At 38.8% G+C, this 27244-nt stretch overlaps 1 protein-coding gene across 3 annotated transcripts in view; it reads left to right on the top strand.

The window, feature by feature from the left end:
- The first annotated feature begins 2803 nt into the window (after positions 1–2803).
- LOC148871569 (hydroxymethylglutaryl-CoA lyase, mitochondrial-like) overlaps positions 2804–27244 on the top strand; it is a 77185-nt gene continuing 52744 nt past the window's right edge. Inside the window, exons 1-4 of one of the 3 annotated variants that reach the window (XM_088973421.1) lie at positions 2804–3219; positions 4805–5090; positions 12563–12749; positions 24723–24902. In XM_088973421.1, the coding sequence (XP_088829547.1) occupies positions 4828–5090; positions 12563–12749; positions 24723–24902 (630 nt within the window). In that variant the 5' untranslated portion in view covers positions 2804–3219; positions 4805–4827. The remainder of the gene's footprint in view (positions 3220–4804; positions 5091–12562; positions 12750–24722; positions 24903–27244) is intronic. The other 2 variants (XM_088973422.1, XM_088973423.1) reach the window with 2 other exon arrangements.

The raw sequence follows: 27244 nt of genomic DNA, 5'->3' as shown, positions 1-27244 counted from the left end.
ACTGCTTCGTATTCTTTGAGTGGCTCTGTAGTGTCCACCTCTCAGACATAATCAATGAAGGGACAAACCTCCCAAACATATTTTTTCTACTTATGGGGCACCATTTGACTTGAGAAAGGAAACCCTAAGGAGATGACGAACAAAAGAAAGGAAGCACAAAGATAGTGAACTAAGAGAATAGGTAGAATAAGAAAACTCTTCAACTACCAACACAGAAGTGCGAATTGAGGAGGAAAGACACCACCTCTCTTAAAACATTATGTCGCACTTGCCAAGAAAATAGGTAGCATCATGTGATAGTTGAAATGATTGCTCATGTACTCCTCCACATGAGCCAATTAGCAACTTCAATTCAAAATAAAATTTATAAGAATATCCCTAAAAAAGGTGGGGCGATCTTTAAACAAATTAATTAAAGCTGCCATCGATGCTGCACAATCATTTGGGTGTTACAACAACTTTAGGCACGTATTGATATGCCTCTAACTTTATGAACACACCTTTCAACAAAATGCACTCAGCTCAACCCTAGTAGAATATATAGGGAGGCTGAAAACTTAACTCGACATTCCCTCTTCGAATGTTTCTTGACAGAATGCCTTCTATCAAGACACAAGGGGGTTGTAAACTTAACAATATTTCCATGACTTAAATGTTTCTTGGCACAAGACCTTCTATCAAGAAACAGGGGGGCTAATTTATAGGGACACCAAATCACACCATACGAATAACAAAATGCCACCATGACTTTACTCCCACCAACACCTTCAACACTTTGTACATGACCTGAACAGTCTATAAAACACCCCAATTATGCTCTTGATTTCAGCAATACACAAAATCACTTGAATCATTTTCTTTTGGTGACATTCATAAGCCCACGACTTGCAATAAAGCAGTTAACTCCTTCACCCTCAATTCTCTAACTATGAAGACATGCTACTAGATGAACAGAGAAGATCCCAATGAGTGTTTATTGATAAGAATACTCTACTCTTATCCATAAGCAGGGGGCTAATTGTAAGTATATGAAATTCACTACCATGAGAATTGTAATAGAGGCTGTAGATAAGAACCACATGGAGAAACCCCAGATGGGAAGAATGCTACGGACAAACTAGGCAACATGTTAGACAATGTTTAAGATATCAAAATGACTAATAAACCTTTGCAACAACATGCCAACATTCTATAGACGCAATGAAAGGATCACACACATGTGATGAGCATAAATTGTCATCTTGGCCTGCTATTAGCATAAATTGTCATTTGGGACTTGTGATGAGCATAAAATGTCATCCAAGGCTTGCGATGAGCACAAAACATCACTCGTAGCCTGCGATGAGCACAAACCATCATCCAAAACTCGTGATAAGCATGGGATAGTGTCACACATCTATGATGAATGTTAAATGTTGTCCAAAACTGTGATTAAATACCCATTCACAGTCGACTTACACTTCTTATAGTCACAACAAGTTGCAACAAGGCATCTCGAGGATGACTACTAAGACACCCAGACACGTTAGCCGACCAGAGATCTCATCCTCGATACATGGCCAAGAGAAAACTTATGAAGGGATGTAACCAATACGTGCTATGCGAGAATCCTTGGGAAAAAGGAAACTTTATTCTTAAAGGATCTCGTTGAACACATGGGAAAACCCTAGTAGAGTTTTACTTGATGGCTGGTGGGAGAGTCAAGATTCCCTTTCCTAATAGGAAAAGTCATCTTTTGGACTCTTCTTTATATAGCATCGGGATCTCCTCTATGAAAGGTAGAAGACACAAGCCATTGGGGGACACGAGAAGCTTCAAAATTTCCTAGCTGAAAACCTCCTAACCTTCTCCCTCCAGAGAATTAAGCCTACTCGTAACTCTAACCGAGAAGCAACTCTATCTTCGTTCTTAAGGAGACCATTCTCTATTGCCTTATCATCCCACTTACACATTTCATATGTCAACTAGGTCAAATCGACTAGACTAATTCATGCCGATTTTATATTTATTTTAAATCTCATTTGGTTTACTCCAATAACTAAACTTAGTACTCTAATACCACTATTGGAAGGATTAAAAATCAGGTTTCATGTGATCGAACCAGATTTGGAAGGCATGTGATATTTCAGCATAAAATAGACAAAATGTTGACCCATTTTTAGCACACTTAGGCCATGTTTGGGAGTGTGCTTATTTGGTTGTGGACCATGCCATTAAGCACTTATTGGTGTTTGGGAAAGAAGCCTGAAATAAGTGCTTATCTTAAAAATAAGGGCTGATTTTTTAAGCTCAAATTTCCATCATTTTTTAAGTGCTCATACAATACGCACTTAATCATTTTTTTTTCTCTCAGACTTGTTCATGTTAATTTTTTGAAATACCAATTATACCCTTTTATAAAAGCAATTTTACAAAGGCACTTTTATAAAAGTAATTTTATGAAAAGTACTTTTACAAAAGTAAAGTATTTTTATGAAAGTACTTTTATGAAAGCATTTTTAGAAAAAGTATTTTTACAAAGCACTTCTATGAAAAGTACTTTTATAAAAGCATTTTTATGAAAATATTTTTATGAAAACACTTTTATAAAAGCACTTTGATGAAAACACTTCTATAAAAGCACTTTTATGAAAGTACTTTTATAAAAACACTTTTATAAAAACATTTTTAAGAAAGTACTTTTATAAAAACATTTTTATAAAAGTAATTTTATAGAAGTACTTTTATAAAAGCACTTTTATCAAAGTACCTTTGATTCATTCCCTCTGGATTGTATATTTTGCAAATTTGAAAGAAAATGAATGACAATATAGTCGCAGTTGCTTATTTATCTGCTTAGTGGAAAAAAAGATCATGAAATGCTAATATAAAATAAGTAATTTTTTAAAATAAGAAGTTCAAAAATGTGGATGCCAAATGCAAATAAATGCTAAATCGAATAGGCACAAGCACTTATTTTTAATTCTGTGTGATCGGGTTCCTCTTGGCTTCGAACGGCGAATATTGCTCTCCTCACCAAACCCATTGCCTTCTCTAAACCATCATCATCTGAAGATAAAGCACGCGCTTAGACGATCGTGTTTTTTTTCGCCAAGCTCCCGTTTGCAATCCGTCAGTTATCCTTGTTGTTAGGAGGAGGTTAGGATCTCCACACTCCTAGATCAAAGTGGACTGAACTCCCTTGCAGCAGCGATCGATTCCAGGCTGACACCCAGTTAGGTAAGTCCAGTCTGAACTACTTGGTTGCTCCTCTAGTTTCGTTTTTTTTTTTTTTTAATTTTTATTTTTCTATATAAACATTGTTTTCTTTTCCTATTCTTGGCTATGGATTAAATGGGATTTGAGGGAGAATCAGAGAGTTGACGGAACCCGGTGAAACTGGTTACTATAAGCTCTCTCGATGCCTACCTAACTCTGTCATGCTTGCTCTCCCGAAATTTTGATTACCTCTGTTCTTTTCTACAATTGATCTTCTTCCCGTCTGATTACAAATGCTAGCTTGCCTCTATTTGTTTGTTTTAGTTTTCTTTCTTCTTGAGGATTAGAATGTGTTGATGGAGATGTTTAATTCATTTTAATTACACAGATTTGAATGAAATAGTCGTTTAACTTGGCTTCTTGAAATTGCATCTGGTTTTTGCTGCAGTAGATAATGGAAGAAAATGTAGATAAATAAAATTTATATAAAAATAATAATATTAGCAATAATAATGATAAAATATGTATATATATATATATATAAACAAAAAATATAATTATAAAAACCTGGATGTAATAGGTTTAATTTGTGAATCCGAATGGCTCAATTGGTAAATAGGGGATATTGGCAAGTTTGACAGATTTAGAGGAAAAAGATTAGGCTGATCATTAATTGGTAAATAAATATACCAATAGGATTCAATAAGAAAAATAACAAAAAGATTAATAATTGATAAAAATAAAAAAAGAGAAAAAAATATAACCATGAAAAAATAAAACAGTTTATAATAATAATAATAAAATTAATTAAAAGTTAAAATAAATAAATAAATAAAAAGGTAAAAAAGAAAAAAAAATAAAAAAAAGATAAACAAGAAAAAATAAAATAAAGTAATAAAATAATGGGGAGGTGCACTACACATGGAATCAGCTATAGGAGAGAGAGGCAAAGAGGCTTGGGGTATTGGACACAGAGAACTTTTAATGAGCAGAGAGAGGGAGAGGAACTTTTTATATAGTATCTGCATTATATAATAAGGATATGCAATGTACCAAAAAAGTGGGTCCCACACGTTTAAAACAAGCTGAATCTTCTATGAGTAAGTTAAATTAACTTAAGAGTGCCTTTTTTTTTCTTTTTTTTTTTTTTTTCAATTTCAGTTAGATTGGATAGGATTAGATCAAATATGATCCATTTACATTAAAAAGAATTGGATTGGTTCTCTTTTAATTGGATTCAGATTGGATTGTTTCTGGATTATTTATAACATATTCTTATTAGATCAGATCGGATTGGACCAAAATTTGTTCATTGACAGCCCTATTTAATGATGTTATTTCTATAAGAATTTCTTTGTTGGATCCCTTAGTTATTACACTTTCTGCTCAAATGTGTAGACATATGAGAATGCTTCTTTTTCTGGGCATTCTTTGCTACAAAGTTCAATATATTGTTCTGTCATTTTTGCAATAAAGCTAGTTCCTTGTAAAAGCCTGGCAATGATTGGATCACGCTTTTGCATTGGCTTAAAATTTATTCACAATATTTTCTTTCACTGTAATTAGTTATCTGCATTTTGCGAATGAGCTTTAGTCTTTTCCTCAGATGCATCAATCCTTTATACACTAATGCTTGCAACTAAGGCCTTGCGCAAGTGTTCGTGGTGGAGCACTTACTTATCCCATGCATTTGTTCCAGTTCCACTTTTCACATTTCATTCTACAATGTCTAGTTTGGAGGAGTTACTTGGTCTTGAAAACTTGCCTCACATGAACAGCATCGATAGGATCCAAAGGTCCTCACTTAGTGGTTGCAGGCCCATATCTGATGACATGGGAATGGAAAGTTGTTTGATTGTGGGGAGGAGTTGTAGCTCATCTAACAGTTGCAAGTAAGTCCATTTTTCCTTACGCTGAACGCTTCTAGTTCTTATCTTTGCAAATCGTCATTTTTTCAAATAAGGATATTCATTTTAGTGTTACTACCATGAGTAACTATTAGTAGCTTGAAAGGAATAGCTTGCAATCTACTTCTGTATAAAAGTTGCCAATGCCCTTTATTCATTTTACATAGTTAAAATTCTTATTAAATTTTATTGTGGTTATCAATATCATAACTTTCTTTGTGGGATTATTATGGTTGTCATGATTTTGTGTCTAAAATACTCTAAATGTACTTGTAACATTAGTGAAAAAGGTGTATATTATTAGAGCTTGTTCATTTTTTGATCAGTAACTGCTGAATTTATTATTGAGAATATTAATGAAAAGATAAAGCACAATATAAAATCCCCAAGAAAGGTAGCCTCAGCTAGCCTTCTAACTACTGTATCATTCAAACTTTTACAATTGATTTACCAAACCCCAAATTGGATTATTTCTGTTAGCTCTGAGCTTAGCTACGCCATTAGCCATGTTGTTTGCAGATCTAGGCTTCCATATAAAGAGACAGTTCAGTTCAGCTGACAAAGATTGTGTTAAGACCAACAGCTGTGGCAAACCAATGGGAATAGCCAGCCTACATATCAAGTTTACAAGAAAAGGGAGAAGCCACGCCAGCAAGAGGTTAATCCAAGTGGCAGGCTGTTAGAACAAAGTAACAGTCCTACAACAAACTGTAACAGTCTTGTAACAAACTGTAAACTGTAAACAACTTACCTGGGCTATAAAGACCAGAGGAAGAAATGATGAAGACGAGAAGAATTTCATTCGAACATCTCTCTCTTTCGCTCTCTCTCTCTCTCTCTCTCTCCTTCTATTCCCCTTCAGTTTTCCCTCTCTCTTTAGGAGTTGGTTCACTCAACGAACCCTGAGTTAGGCAGCACCTAACAGTTTGGTATCGGAGCTATGACAAATACTTGAGCTACAGCCATGGAGGCACGGGTTGATCAGGTGGAGGTCGAGCTTCATCGAGTCTCAGGTGAGATGCGAGGTATCAAGGATATACTAACGGAGATCTTGCAAAGACTAGAACAGAGTCCGCCAGTTGAAGATAGAGAAATTGACCAGGATAGGGATAGCCAAGGGAGTAATTGAAGAAGCAGCTCCACCTTGGAAAGAAACACCAAACTGAGCTTTTCGGTCTTCTCAGGAGGAGACCCCATCCCTTGGATATACAGGGCAGAAAGATTCTTTGAGTACAATGAAACGTCCGAACCAGACAGGGTGGCGTTGGCAGCAATGCATCTGGATGGAGATGCAATCCTTTGGTATCGGTGGTATCATCGAGGGCACCCCCATATTTCATTTCTCAACTTCACTGATGCCCTGTATCCAATTCGGGGCTTTTGGTTTTGAAGATTTTGACAAGAGTCTTGCGAAGATAAAGCAAGTAGGAAGTGTTTGTGACTACCAATTAAAGTTTGAACGTCAATCATTAAGAGTCCAAGGGTGGCCGAAGAAGGCACTGGTCGGAGCTTTTGTGGAAGGACTCTAGGAAGAAATACGGTTAGAGGTCAAGGCGATGCATTCGTCAACTGTGATGGCCGCGACAGCCCTAGCCTGCACCCAAGAAGAAAAGATAGCTCGAGCCCGATGTCTGAACCGCCTGTGGAAGCAGATGAACAAATCATTTACAGCACCCAGACCGGAAGGGATGAGACCCAATAAAAAAGGCAACATCTTAGGCAAACCACCAGGTAAGTTAGGCCCGAGCCCCGCTATTCCATTCAAGAAATTAACATGGGCAGAAATGCAAAATCTCCGAGACAAAGGTCTCTGCTACAATTGCGAAGAGAAGTTCAGCCCCGACCATAGATGCAAGTCTCAACAAGCCTTCTTAATAGACTAAGGATGAAGAAGAGGATCAGCAACTGGAAGAAAGATCGTCGACTGACGAACACTAGGCTGAGACCATACAACCAGAAATCTCATTACAGGCCCTAGCGGGGTTTTCATCACCCCAAACCATGAGGGTGACGGGTCTAGTTCGGGGTCGCCAAGTGTCTATCCTCATTGACAGTGGTAGCACTCTAAACTTTGCAACCGCTGTGCTAGTCAAACGATTGGGATTACCAGTTCAGCCCATAGCCTCATTTAAGGTCCATGTGGCAAATGGGACCTCACTCCAATGCTATGTAATTTGCACAACATTGGGTTACGCATCCAAGAGCAACAATTTGTGGTTGATCTTTTCCTATTGGAGTTAAGTGGGGCTGATATTGTATTGGGAATTCAGTGGTTGCAGCAACTTGGGCCTGTTCTATGCGATTGGGCCTGTTTGTCTATGGATTTCATGATAGAAGGAACAAGAGTGCATTTACAAGGTCACTCAGCTAGCCGAGCCAGCCCAGTAAGCTTGGCATCCATGTTGAAAGAAGCATGAGACCCAAATCAGCTCATTATCTGGGGATCAAATCATACAAGCCCAACATTATCCTAGGCCCAGGATACATTCACTCAAGCTGATTACAAATAACAGCTAAGTAACATTCTCCGACAATATGCTGCAGTTTTCAAGGAGCCAACAAGTCTACCCCCAACAAGGAGTCATGATCACGGAATTCCACTATTGCCGGATATGTCTCCTACCAATGTAAGGCCCTACCGTTATCCCTATTTTCAAAAACAAGAAATTGAAAAGTAGGTTCAAGAACTGTTGGATAAAAATTTTATTTAACCCAGTCACAACCCATTTTCTTCACCCATTGTTCTTGTCAAGAAGAAAGATGGGACGTGGCGATTTTGTGTGGATTATCGGGCACTTAATAATATTACAGTTAAGGACCGCTTTCCGATTCTGGTAATAGATGAGCTCTTGGATGAACTCAAGACTGCAAAAATCTCTTAAAGTTGGACTTACGGGCTAGATACCATCAGATTAGAGTCCACGAAAGTGACATTCGAAAAACAGCCTTCCGGACTCATGTTGGCCACTATGAGTTCCGGGTTATGCCATTTGGCCTCACCAATGCCCCGACAACCTTCCAAGCCTTAATGAATGACTTGTTTAGGCCACATTTACATCGTTTCATATTAGTCTTTTTTGATGACATTTTGGGGTACAGCCCAACATGGGCCCAAACATTTAGTGGATTTACAGATTACTCTAGACATTCTCTTACAAAATCAGTTGTATGCCAAAGAATCGAAGTGTGCCTTTGGTTAGGCCCATGTACACTATTTGGGCCATGTGGTGGAAGATGGGATGGTCTCAGCAGATCCAGACAAGATATCTACCATCCAACAGTGGCCAACACCACATAACACCAAGGAACTCCGGACATTTCTAGGACTCACAGGGTACTACCGACGCTTCATTAAAAGCTATGAGATAATTGCAGCACCACTGACAGTCCTAAAGAAAGACTCTTTCATCTGGAATAACAAAACCCAAGTAGCATTTGAAGCCTTAAGAGCAGCAGTGTCATCCCCATCAGCTCTAGCTTTACCAGATTTCAACAAACCTTTTGTGGTCGAGTGCGACGCGTCGGGACTGGGCGTGGGAGCAGTGCTGATGCAAGATTGTCAGACCCTTGCCTTCTTCAGTAAGGCCTTATCCACCACACAAAATCACTTCAGTCTACAACCGGGAATTGATGGCAGTTGTATTGGCAGTTCAGCATTGGCGCTCCTACCTGCCAGGCCGTAAGTTTGTGATTAAGACTAATCACTAAAGTCTGAAATTCCTATTGGAACAACAGGTCCTTTCTCTAGACCAGCAGTGTTGGGTTTCAAAGTTAATGGGCTTTGATTACACTATTGAATACAAACCTGGAGGAACAAATAAAGTTGTGCTGTCATGTCAACCCAAGCAATGAGCGGAGAGCATACTCCAATTGCATGTGTCCCAACGACCTACTACAGCAGTATTGGACCAATTACGGGAGGAAGCAGACAATAATAAGGAACTCCAAGCAATAAAAGCACAGTTGTTGCAGCAACTAGGTATCCAACCTGGGTATTCTATCCAAGGGTCAATGCTGTACTATAAAGGTAGAATGGTGTTGCCAGCGGACTCAGCCCTTTTGGACCAACTACTGAATTACTTCAATGCGACACCGAAGGGTGGACACTTAGGAGTTCTACGCACATATAAGAGAATGTTGTCCCAATTTTATTGTATGGGTATGCTAAATTCCATAAGGAAATACATATCTACATGGTATGTCAACAATGCAAGTATGAGGCCCAATCCCCAGCTGGCCTACTAAAACCATTACCAATACCTAGCCAAGTTTGGGATTTCTATGGATTTTATAACGGGCCTACCAACCTCTGCCAGTAAATCAGTCATATTAGTGGTGGTTGATTGCCTTACAAAATACAGCCACTTCTTAGCACTGCCACATCCATTTACTGCAATTACAGTAGCTGACACTTTTGTTCAGGAAATAGCTTGTCTTCATGGTTTCCCAAAGTGACAGATCCAATCTTCATCAGCCTCTTTGGAAAGAACTTTTTCCGTTTTTCGCCTCCAAGGCGTACAGCTAAGCAAATTCACAAGTTACCATCCATAATCAGATGGGCAAACAGAGGTGGTCAATCGTTGCTTAGAAACATATTTACGATGCTTCACCGGAACCAAGCCAAGACAATGGTTCAGCTGGTTCCATTGGGCTGAATGGTGGTACAACACTACCTATCAGATATCAGCAGGAATGACCCCTTTTAGGGCATTATATGGTCGTGACCCACCTACATTGATTCCTTATGAGATGGGCTCTACTGCAGTAGCTTCACTTGAAGAACACCTGCTGAATTGAGACATCATTCTACAGGAACTTAAACAGAGCCTGTTCCGGGCCCAATAATGGATGAAACAATCATGTGATAAACATCATAGAGAAGTACACTATCAGGTTGGTGACATGGTTTACTTGAAACTGCTCCCCTACAAGTTGCTTTCAGTACAAAAACAGCGATGGAACAAGTTGGCACCTCGCTACTTTGGACCTTTCAAGATCTTGGAGAAAATTGGACCTCTTGCATACAGATTGTGTCTCCCACCAGATTCAAAAGTGCACCCAGTTTTCCATGTCTCGGTTCTCAAAAAATGCTTGAAACCAGATGCTATAACTCAACAATATCTTCCCAAATTCTGAAGTGGTATGGACCTAGAAACAGAGCCGGTCATATCACTAATTTCAGATGGTTCAAGAAAGGCTCTCACATTGTTCCAGAAGCTTTAGTCGTCTGGCCACAGCTGCCGGAAGAGGATGCAATGTGGGAACCCTATCTACAACTGCAACACCAGTTTCCCCATATTGACCTTGAGGGCAAGGTCCAACTTAACCAGGGGGGTATTGTTAAGACCAAGAGCTGCGGCAAACCAAGACCCATGCACGGGAACAGCCATCCTACATATCAAGTTTACAAGAAAAGGGAGAAGCCATGTCAGCAAGAGGTTAATCCAAGTGGCAGACTGTTAGAACAAAGTAACAGTCCTACAACAAACTGTAACAGTCTTGTAACAAACTGTAAACTGTAAACATCTTACCTGGGCTATAAAGACCAGAGGAAGAAATGATGAAGAAGAGAAGAATTCCATTTGAACATCTCTCTTTCGCTTTCTCTCTCTCTCCCTCTGTTTCCCTTCAGTTTTCCCTCTCTCCTTAGGAGTTGGTTCATTCATTGAACCCTGAGTTAGGCAGCACCCAACAGATTGTATCTCCCTTAAAGCATATCTGAATCTTTATGCCCCTGTCTTCACATTCCAACCAGGCTATAATCACCTCGGAACACCCTCTACTATTATACTCTTTACATTTTGCTGATTTAGTTAATCTGGGGCTTGTCAAAGTAGCAAAATTCTCTGCTGTAGCTGAATCACCAACTCCTGGACCTGAGAAGTCTGCTAAAATGCTTCCAATTGCATTCCTAAATACTCCCCCTATTTTTTTTTGATCAATAATACTCCCCCTATTATTTGAGGGGCTCGGATTTTCCCTACTCCATCGGAGTTTAACTTTATAGGATAATAAACAAATGATTAAGAGAGAAAAAAGTAACAGGTGAGAGTGACAGAACTAAGAGAGAAGGGAGAAGAGAATGAACTGAATTGGGTTGAGTGGGTATGCCGGCTCAACTATTTGTTTTTGATCAGCAACAAAGAGCTTGAATTCATTCAATAATTAAAAACAAATACAATCAGAGGTTGTATGCCGGCTCAACCATTTTTTTTTGATCAGCAACAAAACTCTTGTTGCTATAGTAAACAACAAAAAGTTAAACCATTCAGAAGAAGAAGTAGGCGAGGGAGGAAAAAAGGGTAACAATAACAACAACAATAACAATAATAATAAAGTACTAATAAAATATTAATATAATATTTGCATGACTGTACAAAGCATATAGAGGTTGATAAGCGCTGAATTAGAGAAAGAGTTGCTAGTGGAGAGATTTGTTTACCTTTTGTGTGGTCTGAAGATTAGTTGGCTGATTGTCAAGGCGCTCCCAAATCAAAACTTGACAACAATTTGGAGAAGCTGGGCATGACAAATATCTATGCTTGGCTTGAGGGGGATTGCTGAGTGTAAGGGGATTTTTATCCTTTTATATGTTTTTGTATTAGGGCGCCTAGTCATGGGCTTTTTTGATTATTTATTCATTATGTTTAAGTAAAAAATTTCTGGGTGTGAACAGTGACACACCTCATTCTCTTGACAAAAAAACTTCTTTTCTCTTCTCTTTTCTTTTCTTTTCTCTATCACAGAATATCTTGTAACTAGGGGCTTTAGGTGATTAAGGATGAAGAAGACGGAATGCTGTCCAGTAAAGAATGAGCAAGAGATTAGAAAGAGAGGAAACTCTTGTTGCTGGAGTAAACAACAAAAAGATAGATCACTCTGAAGAAGAAATAGGCAAGAGAGGAAAAGGGGTAACAATAACAATAATAATAAAGTACTAAAAAAATATTAATGTAATATTATCAACAGTAGTAATAATAATATGAATAAACTATTAATAAAATAATACATTATTAATAAACTTTTAATAAAATATTAAAATAAAATAAAATAAAATAAAATAATATATTAATAAATTAATAATAAATACTAAGATATTAATTATTAAATACTAATAAAATAATAATAAAGCATTAATAATATAATATTATTAAAGTAATAATAAATTAATACTAATATAACAAAATAATAAAAGTAATAATAGTAATATAATAATAAAATAATATAACAATAATAATAAAATATTAATAAACTAATAAAAATAAAAAATTTTGAAATCTGACTCCGATTCTTGTCTGAACCAAACAGGCATTGGCAATAGGTAATTCTGATTTTGATTCTGGGGGATTTCGATTCTAGTTCTAATTCTAATTCTAATTCCTATCCTGACTGTGAACCAAAGAGAGTCTTATTCGTATATATGTTAGCAAAAGCAACATTCATGCTCCTTTTTGCAGTGGAGAATTTGCAAGAGAAACTTTACGATGGAGAAGACTGAGAAGGGATGGGTGCTCCTTAAATCAAAAGATGTTAAGCTTTGGTAGGAGCCATAGGGTCTATGGAAGTGTATGTGATTCCTATATGTCCAATCAACATTTTATCTCTCAATGCAATTACAAGGACATAAGTGGTCTAACCAATAAGGTACTTTTAAATTTCAAATAGACTTCTGTTGTTTTGTAGTGCCTCTATTTTATTTATTGCTCTGTTATTTTATTGGCTCCTTTTTATATTATGTAATTCATTTTTTTGTAGTGCCTGTATTTTATTTAAATAAATAAAATAGACCCAGGGAGGAGACTAGGAGGGTAAGGTAGCCTTACTTAAAAGTCCAGCAAAGTATACTCTGAATTCAGGGAAAATCCAGAGAATAGTTCTTGGTTTTCTTCTAGTAACAAAGAACTATTAGAATAACAAAGAGAAACGAAGAAATCGTGTGTTTCTTCAACACAGATTTCAAGCAATGTTGTCAAAATCTTACAATTTATAATGCTATTCATGACTTGAATGTTGAATCATTAATCCCAAGGGTTTTGATTCAAATCTTATGTCTGAATCCTTTTCTGCAAAAATCTTTCGCTTTTTGTTAGAATCATACAATTTGATTCATAAATCATATGATTTATGAATCTTATGTACAACCTCCTGTTGTATGGGGGATATCTTTTTTGATTTAATGAAATAGTTAACTTTACCTTAAAAAAACATAAATCTTACGATTTTTATGATTCCTGCATCACTACAATTCATATAAATTCAATTAAGAATTAGTTCTGTACTTTGTTTTTTATTATTTATACTTGGTGTTATCAAGGGAGACTTGTTTTAAATCCCTTACTAGAAAATGATTTATTTACGTTATCTAAGACCATACATTGAATTTATTTTCCTTAGGTTACGTTAAAGAGCCATTGTATGTGGCTTAATTGACTTCAAGTCAAATGTGACTATAACATATTAGGCTTCTATTGTACAAGTGGTACATTCTACTGTTGTAGGTACATATATGATAGGTATGAGTTAAAAATAGGGTAAAATCACTTTCCTATATATATTTAGCCTTTTAGTATATCTATATATTTTTGACAAGTTTATGAATAATAGAGATAATCTAACGATTTATGATTCATTATTTGATTTGATTCAATCTTCTCTACGGATTACAATATGATTTCAATTTGCAAAACATTGATTTCAAGAGAACGGAAAAACAACAACATAGAGAATGAAAACTCAATTAAATTCTTATTCAATTCTGCTGACTTGGGCAGATTTATGGGTATATGGGCTCCTCAAAGTTTGGAAATTTGGTACTTACTAAAACTGCACCTGACGCTTAATTAGAATCCTAGAAATTCCTTAAAAATAGAACTCAGAAAATGGTTTGATGCTCTTCTCAAGAGCAGCTATGGAACATTAGAGCTGTATTGAGATGGTTTGAAGCGGTCACTGGACCATACATAAAATACACAAAAGTGAAATACTATCAGTAGGATAGGTGGCTGAAGTTTAGGAGTGGGCTGAAGAACAAGGGGTGCAATCTTGGTAGATGTTAGTGTCGAGTATGTAGGGGTATTTCTGTCTTTATACTTATGTTGAGGTTGCTGATCTGTAATGTTATATCAGAACTAGTGTCCCTCACTTAAGTAAGGGCACATGTGTCTTTTCTATTATGTTAGTAATATAAAACATGTCTGGCCGAATGGGAGAGGTAATTTTTCTCTCATTCGAACCAGACTTTTTTTCTCTCCTTTTCTCCTCTTCTCTCTCTCTCTCTCTCTCTCTCTCTCTCTCTCTCTTTCTTTCTTCTTTCTTCTTCTCTCTTCTTGGCTGTTATCAGACTAACAGAACTTAAGGGCAGGCCGAATCATAATATGGTATTAGAGCACAACTAAGCAACTCGGATCTGCCCAGATTTCTGTTTTCTGCGCACTCATTCTAGGGTTTTCTCTTGATTTCTCTGCCATTGATTGGAGATAAGGGAAGGGGCTGAAAAGGAGTGGTCGCCCTCTTCCCTTGGAGGTCTCTATGCTTCCAATTGTGCTGTTCATGGTTGGTTGCTGTGGTTTCTAAGAAGCCCTCCCCTAATCAATGAAGAGAAGAGGGCTGATTCATGTAGTGCAGTGGGTATTTTGTGTGGTCTGATTTCTTTTTGTGTGGTGGGTGATGAGGTAAGAGATTTCTATGCATATTTTTGTTATGAATCAAATAGGAAGTATGTTCTAGATTGTATGGTGGGATTTTAGACTGTAATGTGCTAGGGTTTATGTTGTTTTTTAGTGTGATTCGAAGGGGGAGTGGTCCTCATATAGTGTGGTGAGATTTTAGGTAGTTGTGGGGTAGGGTTTATGGTGTAAAGAGTGCAATCTTCAGCAATAACAAGTGCTGAAACTAGTGTGATCAGTGTGATCAAGTAGTGTGCAGTGTGACGAATTCAGTAATAACAGAATTCAGCAATGGGAGATAGCGGTGTTAGCAAATCTAATGTGATGATACCTACTGACTACTTGAATGTTCAAATGACCTCCATTAAACTGAATGGAGAGAATTATGTACCTTGGGCTAAATCTATAGAAGTTTTTCTGAAGGCAAAGAAGAAGGTGAAACACATAAGGGAGGAGAAACCCTCCATTGATTCTCATGAGTATGATGACTGGGAACAAGAGGATGCATAGATTATCATGTGGTTATGGAACAATATGGAACCCAAGATTAGTGTAAATTTCATGTTTCTTGACACTACCAAAGATGTGTGGGACCATGCTAAGAAGTTGTATTCTGGTCAAGACAATACAACCAAAGTATATCAGCTGTATCAGGTATACTTTAATCTGCAACAGGGCAATCAAAGTCTTGAGGAGTACCATGCTAGTATGAGAAACATTCATAATGAGTTGAATGTTTCTCACCCCCTCACTTCTGATGTCAAAATTCAGCAACAACAGAGAGAACAACTTGATGTGACTCGATTTTTGGTGGGATTGAAGTCTGAGTATGAACTAGTGCGGGCTCAGATACTAGGAGGGTCAGCTCTCCCTTCCTTAGAAGAGGTGTTTGCTTGACTTCGGAGGACTTCCATTGGATCTACTGAGAACTCTAATGTTTCTGATAGATCAGTCTTTGCAGTATCAAGGGGCCGTGGTGTTAGAGGTGGAGTTCGGGGAGCTCAGTCTGGTCGTAGTGGTAGCAGTGGTCCGGTATATGGCCGGAGTGGTGGTGGTGGACCTACATATAACCGTGGTGGTGGTCGTACTGGAGGTAGAGATTCAGGGGAGCCCGTGGTAGAGGACGTGGCTCGGGTCTGAGGAGATGTGCTCATTATGGTATGGATGGACATACCATTAATTATTGCTATGACTTGCATGGTCCACCCTTAACTTGGGCCAATCATGCCATGACAAGTGACGCCAGTTTCAGACAGGAGAGTTGTTCAGCTGATCAGATGCCTCCTACATCCACAGATGTTCTCAGGAAGGAGATGGTGAGTGTTCCCCGTAATGAGTATGAGAGGTTTGTTCAAGCCATACTTTCGCACACTCAGGTATGGCTTGTTTGGCATCCACACCCAATCCCTGGATTATTGACTGGAACTCCAGGTGTGTTTTCTTCCCTCTCTCATTGCCTAATATCACAATCTGTTAGCCTTGCTAATGGTTCCACATCCTCCATTTGTGGTGTTGGCAATGTTAACATGACCCCCTTATCTTTATCCTCAGTTTTGATTGTTCCTAAATTTCCGTTTAATCTTATGTCTGTTAGTAAGTTGACCAAGTCACTCAAATGCTCTATTACTTTTTATCCTTCTTCGTGTGTTTTTCAGGATCTCAAGACGGGGATGAAGATTGGTGGAGGGCATGAAGCTGGTGGGTTGTATTATCTTGACGGTGGTGGAAGAACATCAACAACTCTCCAGTCATCTCTCTCTCCTCTCTAGTGGCACTGTCGATTTGGTCATTCTTCGTTGAAAGTTTTGAAGTCTTTGGTTCCTTCATTGAGTCAACTTTCTGTTTTAGATTGTGAGTCGTGTTAGTTGGGGAAACATCATCGTGTTCCCTTTAGTCCTAGGGTTGATAACCGTGTGTCAAGTCCTTTTTCTTTGGTTCGTTTAGATGTTTGGGGTCCTTATAAAGTGATGTCATACAGTGGATATAGATATTTTGTCATTTTTATTGATGATTATTCAAAGATGACGTGGCTCTATTTAATGAAAGAAATGAGTGAATTGTTTACCATCTTCCAAAAATTTTATGCTGAGATTCACAACAAATTTGTTGTTCACATTAAAAATTTTCGTCCGATAATGGCCGTGAATATTTCTCTTCATCATTTCAAGAATACTTGGACCAACATGGCATTATACATCAGATCTCATGTACCTACACCCCACAACAAAATGGGGTGGCTAAGAGAAAGAATCGTCATCTTTTGGAAACAACTCGATCCGTCATGCATCACATGAATGTTCCCAAACCCTTTTGGAGTGATGCGGTGCTTACTTCTTGCTTCTTGATTAATCGGATGCCCACGTCTATCCTTGATGGTCATTCCCCATTCACTACCTTGTTTCCCACCTTGTCTCCGTTTCCTCTTTCTCCTCGGGTTTTTGGGTGTATTTACTTCGTCCATAATCTGGGCCCCGAGAAGGACAAGTTAGATGCACGATCCATTAAGTGCATCTTCCATGGCTGTTCTCGGACCCAGAAAGGGTATAAGTGTTATCATCCTAGTTCTCGACGTTCCTTTGTGTGTGCTGATGTTACCTTCTTTGAGTCTACTTCGTTTTTCTTGGGGTCCGGTGATGCTTCTTCCTCCTCATGACCTCCTCTTCCACTTTCAATTGCGGATTCTGTTCCCCTTGTTCTAGGTGTGACCAAGTCCTTGCCTCTAGTGCCACCACCTGTTGAACGGCCACCTATCCGTCAAGTGTATATACACATCGCCCACATGTACCGGCTGCTACTCTAACTCCATCAATGTCGACAGATCCGACAGTTGTCTCCACACCAGCCCCAAACCCAGTATCTGATCTTGATCTTCCCATTGCCTTGCAGAAAGGTAAATGCACTTGTACCCTTCATCTTATTTCTAATTATGTTTTCACTCACTCGCCTTTCCGCTTCCCATCGCCAATTTATCTCTTTTCTATCCTCAATTGTTGTCCCTAAGGATGTCCAGGAAGCCCTTGCCTCTCCAGGGTGGTGCCGTGCAATGGAAGAAGAACTCTCAGCTCTAACTCATAATCATACTTGGGACCTCACCACTCTTCCTTCTGGGAAGCAGGCTGTCGGTTGTAAGTGGGTTTATACTGTTAAGTATTTACTTGATGGTAGTGTAGAGTGCCTGAAAGCTAGATTGGTTGCAAAAGGGTACTTCCAAACCTATGGTATTGACTACACAGAGACCTTCTCCCCAGTTGCTAAGATAGGTTCAGTTCGTGTTGTGATCTCTCTTGCTGCTATGTATGATTGGCCCCTTTATCAGCTTGATATCAAGAATACTTTCTTGCATGGTGATTTGCTCGAGGAGGTCTATATGGAGCAACCACCGGGGTTTGTTGCTCAGGGGGAGGATGGTAAGGTATGCAAACTAAAGAAGGCTATTTATGGGCTTAAACAGTCTCCTCGAGCATGGTTTGGTAGGTTCAGTGAGGTGGTAAAGAAGTTTGGTATGAAACAGTGCCAAGTTGATCATTTAGTCTTTAGTCATGACTCTCAGGCAGGAAAAATCCTATTGGTGGTGTATGTAGATGATATTGTTATTACCGGGAATGATAAAATGGCATTGATAGGTTGAAGACTTTTCTACAGGAACATTTTCAAACAAAAGACCTTGGTAAACTGAAATATTTCTTGGGGATAGAAGTAGCAAGGTCTAAGCATGGTATTAATTTGTGTCAGAGGAAATATGTGCTTGATTTGTTGGAGGAAACAAGTTTATTAGGTGCTAAACCAGTTGAAACACCTATATAAACAAATACTAAGCTGAGTAGTGATATGGGTGAAGTGTTTGAAGACCCTGGAAGATACCGGTGACTTGTAGGTAAACTGAACTACCTAACCATTACTCGTCCAGATATTTCATTTGTAGTTAGTGTGGTAAGTCAGTTCATGCAGAAACCTCTGGTTCCTCATTGGGATGCGGTTCTAAGAATTGTGAGGTATTTAAAAGGGGCTCCTTGTTGTGGTTTGATATACCAAAGTGGTGGAAAACTTGAAATAGAAGGATATACTGATGCTAACTGGGTTGGTTCTATGTTTGATAGGAGGTCTACCACAGGCTATTGCACTTTTCTTGGGGGTAATCTGGTGACATGGAAAAGTAAGAAGCAGATAGTCATGGCGAGAAGCAGTGCAGAGGCAGAATATAGAGCTATGGCACATACTACTTGTGAATTAGTGTGGCTAAGGAACCTTTTACAGGAGATAGGATACAATGTTAACACTCCAATGAAACTTTATTGTGACAATCAGGCTGCAGTTCATATTTCTTCTAATCCAGTGTTTCATGAAAGAACCAAGCACATAGAGGTTGACTGTCACTTTGTGAGAGAGAAGGTTCTGAATGGAGTGATAGACACTGCATATGTTAACACAGGGAACCAGTGGGCAGACTTATTTACTAAAGGGTTGAGTCAGGGAAGAGTGGACGACATATGTAACAAGCTGGGATTATATGATATATACTCACCAGCTTGAGGGGGAGTGTTAGTGTTGAGTATGTAGGGGTATTTCTGTCTTTATACTTATGTTGAGGTTGCCGGTCTGTAATATTATATTAGAACTAGTGCCCCTCACTTAATTAAGGGCACATGTGTCTTTTCCATTATGTTAGTAATATAAAACATGTCTGGCTGAATGGGAGAGGTAATTTTTCTCTCATTCGAATCAGACTTTTCTTCTCTCATTTTCTCCTCTTTTCTCTCTCTCTTTCTTTCTTCTTTCTTCTTCTCTCTTCTTGGCTGTTATCAGACTAACAGAACTCAAGGGCAGGCTGAATCATAATAGTAGACTTCCAACGAAGTACCTGGGAATGCCATTGGGGGCCAAATGTAACTAAAGCTATATGGGAGCCTATTGTAGAAAAAGTGGACAGGAAACTTCACGGAAGTTAAATATTTGACTAAAGGAGGTAAGGTAACTCTTATTAAGAGTGTGCTAGCATCCTTCCAATGTATTACTTGTTTGATTCCAGCAAGAGTAGCTGCTGTCTTAGAGAAGAAAATGTAGGATTTTCTATGGAGGGGATGGAAGAAGGAAGCAAAATGACAATTAGTGAGCTTGAAAATCAAATAGCTTATGAAGAAGGGTTGTGGTGGCCAAGTATGTTTCTAACAGCAGAGATTTGGATTCAGGTGCTGCGAACTCCACTTACAGATGTTTAGCGTGGAAGGGGATTCAGAAAGCATACCCACGTTTCAGTAAGAGAATTAAGTATGAAGTTGGGAACGGATTATTCTGGAAGGAAACTGGTGTGAAGAACTGCTTATGAAGGCATATCCTAATTTGTTTGATATATCCCTGATTAAATGGAAACTCAGAATGGTAATAGGGTATGGAACCTGCAATTCCACGGAAATTTAAATGATTGGGGGGTAACATCTTTCATTGATCTGCTACAGAAGCTATATAGCTCAAGGGTGACATCTTTCATTGATCTACTATAGAAGCTATATAACTCAAGGGTGAGTGGGAGAGGGATGATGGGAGGAAGGTTTGGGCTTGGGAAACATCTCGAAAATTTACTGCAAAATCATTCTACAATAGACTAACAAGAGGTGAAGCCTCAGATTGCTGCATTGTTAAGTTCACCTACAGGATCTAGACAAGAATGCTAAATCTGTTTGCAGTGGAGATGTGCTTTCTGAAGGACATCATGGGTTCTCTTAGAGAAGAGGTTAGCAGAAGGGTTTCTAGAATATTTGAAAGAGAGCAGGGTTCAGCAGAAGAGGTTAGCAAAAGGATAATGGGAATGTTTTCTTGATTGGATAATTACAAATTGTTTGAAGGAAGAATTTACAGTTCCTTTTTTTTGTTTGGATTAGTGTTTTTGTACACACATAATACGGTGAGATAGTTGGATGGTATACTTGTGGCTGTATATCCCCCATCTACAGAGTCTAATTGTACGGGGGCTTCTTGTGTATCTTTTTGACTCTACGGATGAAATTCATTATTTACAGTTTCGGAACAGAAACTGTAAAGTTGTCCAAAGAGTAGCCAGCACTTATACATCTCCACATTAATCTCCCTCTCTTCTTTGGCCAACCGAAGGATTCCACTTGCACCCAAACAAAGAAAACAGCAACCCCAAATAGAAGTAATAAAAGAATAGGAAATAAAAGGTTGAAGGCAACTCATACCATCGTCCTTGCATAACACACACCAATGAGGGGATAAACACCATCTTGGCCGCTTTCTTTGAAGTAGATCAAGGGTCTTAATCTTTCCATGTATAACTTCCCAACAAAAAGCAACAACCCTTGGTGGGATGTGTTTACACCACACCTCTTTCACTGGAAAAGAAGGCAGAAAACTAGTGGAGGGTTGTGACAAGGATTTGTAGAAAAAGGCACAAGAGAAGGAACTAGAAGAGGTACAAATCCAAATTTGGCTATTAGGCCTAGAAGGTTCAAGGGAAACTACCTCCAACATTTGTAATAGGTTAAGCACACTGAAATTCAAAGTCTTTGAGACTCTTCTGGAAACTCAAGTCCCAATTGACAACATTATTTGAAGATGAAGATTGAACAAGGAACTTGGAAATTGTCTCATTCTTATGACATAGATAAAGGGAAATTGGTCCTTTAGAGGGAGGTCCACAACCAGACGTTTTCCTAGAGCTTTATACTATTATTACCATTACAAAAATTGTACCTAACGAAAGTGGGGAATATAGGTAAAAGTTAAATTGCACTGATGGCCTTCCAAGGAGAGGTTTTTGTTTGGCGTAGGCGTTACACTAGCAGCATCCCATCCATTATCCAAGAGCCCATGAATGTTCACTATCACCTTGGACCAAATTTATCCTTATCCTGACGCAATCTCCAAAGACACTTGCCTAACAGGGCTATTTTCTTTCTTTGTAAATTCCCTAAGCCCAACCCCCCTACTTTTTTTATCTATACACAACATCCCAACTTATCTTGTGATCTCTCTTTTTCTCCCCCGGTTCCCACAGAAGGTGTCATCATCATCTTTATCTGCTTACAAACACTAGCTGGAATCTTAAAGACTGACATGTAATATACCGGTAAATTAGCCTGTGTTGATTTTTTTTTTTGATAATTGATTAGCCTGTATTGGTTTGATCAAAGTAATCCTGCCACCTAGAAACAAAAACCTTTTCTTCCAGCTAGCCAACTTTCTAGAAAAGCTCTTTATTACTGGATTCCAAAAACCTACCTCTTTTGGATTTGCTCCAAGGGGTAAACCTAGATAAGTCAGAGGCCAAGACACAACACTGAAACCTAAAATATTTGCACAATTTGCCAATTTCTCTTGCTCCATATTCATTCCAACTAAGCAACTTTTTCAAAATTTATCTTTAGATTTGATATCCTTACAAAAAGCTGCACTGAAACGTTTAAATGGGCAATATTTACATCTCTCCCCACTCTCCACCCTCATACTATCCCTCTCGAGTCTTCCCTCAAAACAATTTTGCTCAGAACATTTGCTAGAAGTGTGAACATAAAAGGCGAAAGGGGATCTCCTTGTCTTATCCCTTGTTTAGTTGGAAAGAAATCTACCACTGTACCATTAACTAACATTGAACTTGAAAATTGTCTCATTCTTATGGCATAGATAAAGGGAAATTGGTCCTTTGGAAGGAGGTCCCCAACCAGATATTTTCCTAGAGCTTTATACTATTATTACCATTACAAAAATTTACCTAAGGCTCAGTTTGGAAGGAATACAAATACAAATATGTACAGTACAAATCTATACAAAATAATACAAAATATAAGGTTTTGCACCCTACATATTTGTATTTGTACTCCTTCCAAATGGAGCCCAACGCAAGTGGGGAATATAGGTAAAATTGCACTGATGGCCTTCCAAGGAGAGGTTTGTTTGGCGTAGGCGTTACACTAGCAGCATCCCATCCTTTATCCAAGAGCCCATGAATGCTCACTATCACCTTGGACCAAATTTGTCCCTATCCTGAGGCAATCTCCAAAGACACTTGCCTAACAGGGCTATTTTCCTTCTTTGTAAATTCCCTAAGCCCAACCCCCCTGTTTTTTTATCTATACACAACATCCCAACTGCTCTTGTGATCTCTCTTTTTCTCCCCTGGTTCCCACAGAAAGTTCTTCATCATCATCTTTATCTGCTTAGAAACACTAGCTGGAATCTTTTTTTTTTATGCTTAACACTAGCTGGAATCTTAAATACTATAGGTAATATACTGGTAAGTTAGCCTGTGTTGATCTGATCAAACTAATCATGCCACCTAGAGACAAAAACCTTTTCTTCCAGCTAGCCAACTTTCTACAGAAGCTCTTTATTACTGGGTTCCAAAAACCTTCCTCTTTTGGATTTGCTCCAAGGGGTAAACCTAGATAAGTCAGAGGCCGAGACACAATAATGGGGATTATCAAAATTAAAAAGTCGAAGAGGAGTGATCAGAAGGAAAGAATAAAACCAAATATAAGGAACAACAAACTGTCTTGTGCATCAAGAAACATAATAACTTTCTACCTACTAATGCAAATAAACTGAAAATTGAAAGAGAAGCACTACTAAGATAGAGGAACAAGATGCCATAGTCCAAGCTCACATGGGTTTGGTCAAAATGACGAAAATACCCATACTATCCCAAATATACAGAAATACAGAAAAATTCAGAAAATTTCAAATTTGATTCTTCAGCTCCTGAATTAATACCCCTGTACAAAAATACCGAGGTGAAGCAAAAGGCAATCCCAAAATATTCCTTAATGCATAGGCATTGCCTTGATTTGACACAAAAAGATGGAAGTTGTTGGAACAGGAAATTTTGAGTTGGGTGTAAACTAGAAAATAATGTACCTGGATCAGTTTCTGTCCTTGAGAGGTTTTGTATGAACTTGTTTGATGATGAATTTGTAAGCTGTTAGTGGTTGTAATGGCTTCTTGCAGAGTCAGAGATAGGATAGATAGATTGATGGATTCTAATAAGCCCTAAAATCACTCAAGGGCTTATTAGAACCACTAACCATAGCAGCAACAAGCAAATTTTATTATCGATGTTTTGCAATTGTATGGACACCCCTATGCAAGAGAACGATGATTAAGATCATGAGGTTGGGGATGTGGTGGTTTTAGATCATGTAAGAAGAGGTAGAGGAGGAGAGTTGATATGGAAAAAAATTGTTGAAACAGAGGTCCAAGTGAGAAAAGCTTTGGGGCTTCTCATTTTGTGAGGGGAAAATTTTGCAAGTAAGATATTCATGGAATTGGAAAAGAGATATTCTATGAATATTATTTAATCCAGGGCAGAGCTGGTTGTTTTCTGGATGGAGTGAATGGGGTCTTGATGGTGGGCGTAAATTGATTTATTGGGTGGTAATTGTATTGAGGGGCTTGTAGGGGGACATTTTGTCTATTTGAGGGTCTAGGAGGGTGGTGATGAGCTTCTTTTTTCTTCTTTGGGTGATAGCTTATCACCTTTTCATGTAATTTCTGTCTTATCATATTAATAAAGTTTTCTTTTTTTTTTTTTAATTTATTACCAAAAAAATTGTACAGGCACCCTTAAGCCAATCCTAATAGAACTAAGAAAAACAATTGTAGAATTGCCACTGTCATACTTTACCTCAAAAAAAAAAGAAACCATGATAATTCCTAATTTATGTAATCAATGGCTGTAGAATTTTAAATTAAATGACTTGAACACCCCTATTGTAAAAAAATGTGCAAAAAAGAAATAGACAATTTCAATTTTCTTGTCCCTGCATCAGGTGTTTTGACATATTAAGTCTGAGCTGAATAATTTTTTTATTTTCAATGATCCATATATTTTGTTAAAATTTAGTTTTTGATTGCAATTTATGGAATTTGTTTACATGGGCCAATTTTTAGTTAGTTTTTACTTCATGTTGTTGCATAAGGAGGGATTTATTTTGTACGACAGTTTTTAAGGGGGATACCGAAATTTGTGAAGATCGTTGAAGTTGGCCCAAGGGATGGATTGCAAAATGAGAAGTCTATGGTGCCTACGACTGTGAAAGTTGAGTTGATACAAAGGCTAGTATCTTCTGGATTGTCTGTTGTTGAGGCCACAAGTTTTGTTTCACCAAAATGGGTACCACAGGTAACATACTTAAGTTGATTGTATTTTATTTAATTATTTTAACTCTTTGATCAATGACATTTTAGTGCTTTCTTTTAAAGTTGACAATTCTCCATTGTGTTGCTTGTTTTCCCTGGCTTGGGCCTGAGTTGTTCCTAAACAACTTGAACTGACCTGATCCAACAAAATTTTCAACAAGTCCAAATAGTTTACCTTAACCTTCAATATGATTAGTAGACCAAATTTGATTCTCATTATTTATATACTGTTATTTTATGTTTAGTGACTTAGGGGTAGTTTTGTCCTTTTACTTATTATTTGATTGTAATATACTAATGAGTGAAGGTGCCAGCTAGCTTGCTGGTGAAGTCTATAAGCTGTTTGTAGTGGAGACCTGGCATTGAGTCCTACTCATATTAGAATCTCTGGTTATTCCTTGATCATGAAGGATGGTTGCCTGTAGGATCAACCTTTACCCTGTCCCAGAGGAGCAGTCCAATGAACACAAGAATGTCAACCCAAAGGTTGGGGACCAGATTGGTCAGGAGTTTGCGGAACTGGTTGACATTGAAATCCTGTCCAACAAGGCATATGACTTTGAGGCTCGTTTTGACCGGTTAGAGCAGATGCAGTCCAAGATGAGAAACACCTTGCAACTACTCCAAAGGGCATCTGCAATTGAGCATTCCCCATTCACACTTGCTGGCCCTTTTGTATCTGTCCTTGTTAACCACCCCGTGAACTTGAACCCTAATCTAACTGACAATGTACCCAAAACCAACCCGCACCAGTACCAGACGTGGCGCAAAGAACCCATTTCTTCATCGTTGAACAACTTCGTGTAGTCCTACAGGATAACACGACGATGGAGGCACCCATCAGCCACATCGAATTGAAAGAGTATGTCTAGGGCCTAACGGAAGAAAGCCACAACAAATCCAAGTCTGCACTCGTACTCCAAAAGCCCTATTCTAACTGCATCTTGTACAATCTGTATCTCTCTGGTTATGTCCCACAGTAGCAATGGCCACAGTACGACGGGTAGAAGAGAAGCCCGCAAGAGCATGTTAACAAGTTTGAGGACGCATCGGGATCGTTTGCCTTGGATGGAGATTTGAAGGTTAGAGAGTTCTTCAAGTATTTGATCGGACCAGCGTACACATGGTTTGTCAATTTGATCGCGGGGAGTATAGACTCGTGGGCAGAAAATGTTTCTTTCCAAATGGTTCACCCTGGAGTGGAGGTTGACGATGGCAGACCTATGCAACACAGAGCAGCGTGCTGGGGAGGACCTTCTGGCTTATGTCATGAGGTTCTAAAAATTAACTCATTTAGTCTTCGATGAGCACGCGACAGAGAAAAGCTTCGTTGAACAGTGCGTGCAAGGAATGCATCCGGCCTACGGAATAGGCATTGAAAATATTGATGTGGAGACCTTCAGTCAGTTGTGGAAGTGCGCGGAAAGAAAAACACACTGTCACGAACACCACACCTCAGTTAGTCTCAACAACATTACAATATGCGAGGAATGAAGCATACGCCGTCTACCGTAGGCCTCGGAACAACAGGGGGCCTAATCAGGGGCCTTATTATCGCATCGACGACTAGAATTGGCAAAATGGCCCACTATTACCACCCCTCCCCCTTTTTCTTGCAGTAAAAGTGAAGTTATCGTGATAATGAATAAGCTGGTGGAAGATCGTGTAATTAGCCTACCACCACCACCACCTAGAGTTGACCCAGAGAAAGAAAGGCATGGGGGGAGGTGGTGCAATTACTACCAGTCACCAAACTACGACTTGATGGACTGTTTCACCCTTCGTCGGCTGTTCGTGCAGAAAGTAAAAAACTAGATGACTTTGTTAAGAGAAAGCCAACACAAGTAGAAACCAACCCCCTCCCTGCATATCCCCAAGGGGGCAGCATCAATGTAGTAGGGACATCAAGAGGTGATCGTTTGGATATGCTGATCCAACAGTTCGAGCAAAGCCCGGACTTATAGCAGTTCCTCAATAAGCAAGGGGCTAGCGCTGCAACACAACGACTTGCCATCAGGGCGCTAGCAGAAGTGTTCAAGAGGCCACTTGAACCTCATCGCATGGACAAGTTCCACGTAGAGTTCACTCAGACGGCATACTGGCCATAGACCCTAACCACAATTAGCCTCTATACGTCACAACCAAAATAGGGGGTTATGAGATGTGGCGGTCATTGATTGATTAGGGAAGCTTTGTAAAATTGATCTCCCTCCACACCTTAGAGACTGATGAACATATAGAGGGAAACTATTAAAGGGTTGCCCATGGAAGTTACTGACTTTAACGGTAATGCATCGATCACAGAGGGGTCGATTGAGTTGTCGA

Source organism: Nelumbo lutea, chromosome 2 (genome assembly GCF_056320005.1).
Source record: "Nelumbo lutea isolate HS-2025 chromosome 2, American lotus-T2T, whole genome shotgun sequence".
Lineage (NCBI taxonomy): Eukaryota > Viridiplantae > Streptophyta > Magnoliopsida > Proteales > Nelumbonaceae > Nelumbo > Nelumbo lutea.
This window is presented reverse-complemented; position numbering and strand designations above follow the sequence as displayed.